The sequence below is a fragment of the Melanotaenia boesemani genome, chromosome 13, assembly GCF_017639745.1.
Source record: "Melanotaenia boesemani isolate fMelBoe1 chromosome 13, fMelBoe1.pri, whole genome shotgun sequence".
Classification (NCBI taxonomy): Eukaryota; Metazoa; Chordata; class Actinopteri; order Atheriniformes; family Melanotaeniidae; genus Melanotaenia; species Melanotaenia boesemani.
Window position 1 is genome coordinate 639,109 of NC_055694.1, and position 7,306 is coordinate 646,414.

At 43.4% G+C, this 7,306-nt stretch overlaps 1 protein-coding gene across 1 annotated transcript in view; it reads right to left on the reverse strand.

The window, feature by feature from the left end:
• Positions 1-7,089, reverse strand: part of tfe3a (transcription factor binding to IGHM enhancer 3a) — a 32,364-nt gene extending 25,275 nt beyond the window's left edge. Inside the window, exons 1-5 of the mRNA XM_042002878.1 lie at positions 6,707-7,089; positions 3,873-3,971; positions 3,637-3,696; positions 3,393-3,549; positions 1,374-1,532 (exon numbers count right to left, since the gene is read on the reverse strand). Of these exons, the coding sequence (XP_041858812.1) occupies positions 1,374-1,532; positions 3,393-3,549; positions 3,637-3,696; positions 3,873-3,971; positions 6,707-6,834 (603 nt within the window). The 5' untranslated portion in view covers positions 6,835-7,089. The remainder of the gene's footprint in view (positions 1-1,373; positions 1,533-3,392; positions 3,550-3,636; positions 3,697-3,872; positions 3,972-6,706) is intronic.
• Between the last annotated feature and the right edge of the window lie 217 nt (positions 7,090-7,306).

Genomic DNA, 7,306 nt, shown 5'->3' on the forward strand with positions numbered 1-7,306 from the left:
AAATAGATGGATGGATAATTGGATGGGTGGATGGATGGATGGATGGATGGATGGATGATGGATGGATGAATGGATAGATAAATGAATGGATGGATAAATGGATGGATGGATAGATAGATAAATGGATGGATGGATAAATGGATGGATAGATGGATAGATGGATGGATGGATGGATAGATAAATGGATGGATGGATGGATGGATGGATGGATGGATGGATGGATGGGTGGATGGATGGATGGATGGATAGATAAATGGATGGATAAATGGATAAATGGATGGATGGATAGATAGATGGATGAATGGATGGATAAATGTATGGATGGATAAATGGATGGGTGGATGGATGGATGGATGGATGGGTAGATAAATAGATGGATGGATAATTGGATGGGTGGATGGATGGATGGATGGATGGATGGATGGATGGATGGATGATGGATGGATGAATGGATAGATAAATGAATGGATGGATAAATGGATGGATGGATGGATAGATAAAAGGATGGATGGATAATTGGATGGTGGATGAATGGATGGATAGATAAATGGATGGATGGATAAATGGATAGATGGATGGATAGATAAAAGGATGGATGGATAATTGGATGGGTGGATGAATGGATGGATAGATAAATGGATGGATGGATAAATGGATGGATGGATAGATGGATGGATGGATAAATGGATGGACGGATGGATGGATGGATAAATGGATGGGTGTATGGATGGATGGATAGATAAATGGAAGGATGGATAAGTGGATGGGTGGATGGATGGATGGATAGATAAATGGATGGATGGACGGATAAATGGATGGATGGATGGATGGATGGATAAATGGATGGATGGATGGATGGAGTTGGCTCAGCACCAGCAGCCTGACCGGCTTTCACTGTGACTCTGGGAGGAAACTGCTGGACTGGAGGAAACTGACTCAGATCCTGTGGAAGTGTGAACTCAGCAGACTGAGTCAGGCAGGAAGAACTCTGCCCACTGAAAACTGCTGAACTGCTCCTTTAATTCTGCCCAAGCACCGTTTTTCTGCTTAGAACCGGCTGTGCTCTGACCCGGTTCTGTGCTGACCCGGTCCATCATTTAGTCAGCTGTATAGTCGTCATGTGACAGATGATCAGGAGTCTGAACCTCATGTACAAGAGCTGTCATGAAACTCATGTAACATTGATGTCCTCATCGGTCTGTTGCCTTCATCTATGACATCATTCAGCTCACTTCCTGTTGACATGACTTTAAAAAAAATCCGCTGAGCACATTGAGTCTTTGTGATTGGACAGTTTTCTCATGTTTGAACCAGGAGGAGACAGAGCTGTCTTTATGTTTACAACTGTTTGTTTATATGTTTAGAGTAATTACTTCTTGTTTGGGGCTGCTTTCCATTGGCTCAAGAGAAGAGCTTGGCTGCACAGCTGGCTGCTGATTGGCTGTTTGGTTGGTGGACAGGTACTGAAGGACCTGCTGCCTCTGAGCCTGCTGGAGGTGATACTTGGTGGGGTTCTCCAGGTGAGTCTGCACCTGTTGGACAGACAGAGGACAATAATGGCTGAGTCTGCAACCATGTATGTACATACATCTGTTTGCTACATGTATTAGCTGCATAGTGTTAGCTACATGGGGTGTGTCCCAAACCGCGCACTTCTATACTTCCAACACTACATTTAAGTGCTTAGTGTGTGACACAGAAACCTCAGTAAAAACACTGAAAGTACCCGGATGCTGCCCTAAACTCGGCCAACAATCTAGTGCGAAACGATGGACACTACACGCACTAAACGGACGCCATCTTGCTGACGTAGCGAAAGGGGAGGGACTTTCAGCCAGTTTTTCAGAGCTGGCAGCCACCCACTCAGCGGTACCGATGCAGGCGGAGGGTATTTTCAACTGTTGTAAGTATGAAGATATTTGATCATAATTCTAATATAAACTGCAGCATGCTTCTTATCTCTTCTATCCCTGATGACAGTTATGGATCTGATCATTTGTTGGAGGCTGCAGTAGAGTTAGCAACGTAAATATTAGCAGTTTTATAGACGATTTCGAGGATCTAGATGGGCTATAAGTGTTAAAAAAGATTAATGCTATAGGTTCCGTATGTTTATTCATGATTGTTGAACCTCCAGATGAAGCACTGCAGGGTCTCTGGCGTAAACGAAATGGTCCTTGATCTGAAAACTGATTAGGAAACGCCGCTGGTTAGAGAACCGGCCCGTTTCCATGGTAACGCTGACTAAGCCGTAGCTGATTGTACATCACTTTAGATAAGCGTCTGCAAAGTACCCATAAAGTACATATATATAATAATGTTTGCTTTTATATAACCTGCCATTGTGTGTTCACCGTAGGTCGCTGTGGCATCAAACCACCGAGCCAGCAGTGGCACTGAGGCATTTACCGCCTGCGGGCTAGGACGCTGCTATGGAGACGAAGAGGCGGCAAGAGAGAAATGTTTTAATAAAAATTTAAAATAAAATGTTTTCTGCATCCCTGTTTTAGCATCTTCATTACTGCATTTCATATTTTAAATGATGGTTTCTAGTAAAATCGGTTTCCTGTTGCAGACGTGAACGTATCAGTGTAAACACCAATAAAACACATGTATAATGTAACGTACTTTAATTCAGTTAAGATATCTTTGCTTATTTACGAGCTGTTTTATTAGTGTTTTAAATTGCACTTTATACTAACAGGTATGGGGGAGACATGCAAAGACACGTGAACGTGTGCTGATGGTTTCTATTGTTATCTACTGAGATAGATTAATACAGTGGAGCGCGGTTTGAGACACACTCACACTCGCGGTGTTAGCTAGATGGGTTTAGCTACATGGTGTTAGCTACGTGGTGATAGCTACATGGTGGTAGCGAAGTGGTGGTAGCTAAGTGGTGATAGCTATATGGTGTTAGCCACATGATGTTAGCTTTATGGTGTTAGCTTTATGGTGATAGCTACATGGTGATAGCTATATGGTGTTAGCTACATGATGTTAGCTTTATGGTGATAGCTTTATGGTGATAGCTACATGATGTTAGCTTTATGGTGATAGCTTTATGGTGATAGCTATATGGTGATAGCTATATGGTGTTAGCTACATGATGTTAGCTACATTTAAAATTTAATGATAATTTCCTGTTTTTCCTGATTAATAAAATATTTTTGATTTCATTGATTTATTAGCACAGCTAAACATTGACAGCTGCACCTATAGGAAATGTTGAATCAATGATATCAGCAGCTCGTATTTCTTTCCATTTTTAACTGCGCTGAAAACAAAACAACTTTCATATCAACTGTGTTTATTCGTTTAAATACAGAGGAAATTTTCCACCAATCAGAAAACAGACCTCCTTCTGTTTGTTTTTTCTGAGCTCCTCTTACCTTCAGAACCTCCACCGGGATCTGAGCAGGTCTGCAAGAGGAGGACACGGACACACAGATGGGCAAGGAGGAGCCAATGGAGCGCTGCTGTTGCTGCGCCTCCTTCTGTTCCTCCTCCAGAGCCTGCTGACGCATCAGACCCTGCCGCATCAGCACCCTGCAAGAGGAGTAGTAGTAGTAGTAGTAGTAGTAGTAGTATAAACAGGAAAACATCAGAAAACTTCTCTTCTTTGTTGTTGTTTACCTGGACGACATGACTGACGGCAGTGAGGATGATGATGAGGAACAAGGTGCTACTGGTGAACTAAGGAGGGAGAGACGTAATGAGGTCATTGTATTACATCATATGAACAAGAACCTTAAACCATCCGAACCTGAACCGCTTTGATCTAGATCTGAACCTTGAACCGGTTTAATCTGGACTTGAAAGTTTTAATCTAGAACGGCTTTGTGTGTACCTACACGTCCCAGGTGTGTTACCTGATGCTGACGGGTTGACTCTTCATCTGGTAAAAGGTTTCGCAGTCAGAAGGAAGCAAACTGTCGACCTCGATGTCGGCAACGATTCCAGACTCCACCCTATGAGAGAGAATCAGCAAATCAGCTTCCAGATCCTACACCACCCACAGCCAATGAGCTCTCACCATTTTCTTCATGAACATGTAAATCAGTCAAATAACTGGAATGAATATAGTTCAGTAAAGAACGAACCTCAGAACCCGTGAGGGAACGCAAGAACCCGTGAGGGAACCCCAGAACCCGTGAGGGAACGCAAGAACCCGTGAGGGAACGCAAGAACCCGTGAGGGAATGCAGAGCATGCTGAAGAATAAACAAAGAGTGACGTCTGAGAAAAATTAATTCTCATGTTGGACACCATAGAAGAAGAATGTGGAGGACCATCTGGCAGTGCTGGCCTTTTACCACTTCCTGTGTGTGTATGTGTGTTTCCCTGACTTTGTGAGGACCTCTTGCAACTGCAGACATTGTCAGGACATCTAGCATGGTCCTCACAAGTCACCAACACCCAGCTCATTTTTTAGACCCCATAAACTCAGAAACTACTGTGAACTCCCACCAGCCGTTTTTTATTTTAGTTTACCAGTTTTCTTTTTCTCTCTTTTAAAATATAAACCAGTGTGTAGCAGCTTTTAATCCCAGTATAAACCAGTCTGTAGCAGCTTTAAATCCCAGTATAAACCAGTCTGTAACAGCTTTTAATCCCAGTATAAACCAGTCTGTAGCAGCTTTTAATCCCAGGATAAACCAGTCTGTAGCAGCTTTTAATCCCAGTATAAACCAATCTGTAACAGTTTTTAATCCCAGTATAAACCAGTCTGTAACAGCTTTTAATCCCAGTATAAACCAGTCTGTAACAGCTTTTAATCCCAGTATAAACCAGTCTGTAACAGCTTTTAATCCCAGTATAAACCAGTCTGTAGCAGCTTTAAATCCCAGTATAAACCAGTCTGTAGCAGCTTTAAATCCCAGTATAAACCAGTCTGTAACAGCTTTTAATCCCAGTATAAACCAGTCTGTAACAGCTTTTAATCCCAGTATAAACCAGTCTGTAACAGCTTTTAATCCCAGTATAAACCAGTCTGTAACAGCTTTAAATCCCAGTATAAACCAGTCTGTAACAGCTTTTAATCCCAGTATAAACCAGTCTGTAACAGCTTTTAATCCCAGTATAAACCAGTCTGTAACAGCTTTTAATCCCAGTATAAACCAGTCTGTAACAGCTTTTAATCCCAGTACAAACCAGTCTGTAGCAGTTTTTAATCCCAGTACGAACCAGTCTGTAGCAGTTTTTAATCCCAGTATTAACCAGTCTGTAGCAGCTTTTAATCCCAGTATAAACCAGTCTGTAGCAGCTTTTAATCCCAGTATAAACCAGTCTGTAGCAGCTTTTAATCCCAGTATAAACCAGTGTGTAGCAGCATAAAGAGCAGAAGAAGAACATAAATACATCTACAGAAGTTGCTTCTAACACATTTTGACCTGAAGGTCTCCGACTATAAACCCACAACGATAACAGATAGAATCTGCTGACTCACTGTTACATGTTTGTTTTGCTGATTTATTTTTGTTTATTTTTTTAATCTTTCCATCCTCTCTCCCTCTCTCGGGGAGATCTGCAGGAGTTTTTCAGAGTAAAGATCGATAAGGAGTGTTTATGTGATTTTACACATTCGTGTTGCAGCAGAACAAGCGTGATCATTTTTCTGGTATCGGAGACGTCCGCGGTCTGCCCGACTGAATAAACACACCTTATAAAGCATTTAGTACGACATTTAGGTTGGGAAGGAGGTTTGGTCCAGTCGTCATGACTTCTGAGCTCTCAAGACCAGGTTTCAGGGTCCAGGTTGGATCCACATCTGGATTCAGTTAACCACCAATCCCATGCCTGCAGTGTGTAACTCAGTCCCCATAACATAATGAGAACATACATGAGTGTGTGTATCTGCTGAGTCACTTCCTGTTCACCTCCCTCCTCCCACACCCAGTACAGATTTCCTGGGATGTGGACCAGAACATCGGTCCTGGTCTGGTTTCTCCACGACAACACACGGAGTGGAACTTTCAGGGCATCTTCCTCACATCATCATCATCATCGCCACCTCTTGCTTGTTTTTATTTTCCCAACTCATTTCCCTGGAGGGCAGACTGGGAAGGCTGGGAAAGCTGGGAAGTCAAGTTCAGACCCGTCACCTCTTTCTACCAAAACAAGTTCTCAGAAAAACAACGTTGGTCTGTGATCCTCAAACACATCATTCAGTCTGCAAACGTCACTTTAAAAGATTATTTAACACAATAATTACAGCTGACTGCAGGATTTTATACAGAGGAGGAGGAGGAGGAGGAGGAGGAGGAAGAAGGAGACTAAACCCAGACTGTCCTGGGAAAATAGTGGAGGGAAATTCCTGCTGAATGACTCACAGGAATCAAAGGTCACACAGAGACAACAAAAACAACTACCTGTCCATCATCATCATCATCATCAGACACTCTGGACACTTTCAGGACACCAAACTGACTTCATGAACTCACCTGTAAACCCGAAACTTCCCACTTCAACATGTTTCCCACAAGAAGGAGGAAGTTTCGGCACATAAAGACAGATTTAGTTGTAATGTTGATGGTGAGCTGAAGAATGGATGAGCCGAATTCAGCAGAACCGGCCCCAGACCCGATCGGTTCGGTTGGACACCTTCAGACTTCACCAGAACAAGAACCTGACTTAAAGATCCAGATTTCTGAACGGAGTTCGGCGGGAGCAGAAATAACGGTGAATTCTGGGACATCCGGACTCACCTGACCAGGTTGAGGGTTTCCGCCGAGTCCAGGATGACGAACACGGTCTGCGGAACCTCAGCTGCGCCTCGGTTCTGCTCCCCGGTCCGGACCTGGTTCGGGTTACCGGCTGACATTTCTCCAGACATGCGACAGAGGGACGCAGGAGCACGCGATGTCCCAGCAGCCACCGCGAGATCAAAAACCAGGACCCTGGACGGCACCGGGAGGTAGTGGCAGAAACGGGAACGAGACCAAGGAGGACAAGATGCTGCTGAGGAAGATGAGGTGGAAAAGTCCTACAGAAGCAGCTGAGCAGAACCGGGACCAAAGCTCGCAGTCAGCTGTGGACATAGAACCACAACACATAGATCAGCCAGACGTTTCCAGTCACAACCAGACGAGGCAGAATATCCCTGTTTATTTATTTATTTTATAATAAATCAATAAATGACCTATTTGTGTTTTCAGATTTTAACAATCTATTTATTTATTTATTAAATTTTAATGGTTTATTTCTGGGGGGTCAGGACCTGGGCTCAGACCAGATCTTTCAGCCACATTCCAGCCTGTAAATGATGCGTCTTCCACACAAGCCCAGTCACATGGGGGTCCCACAGG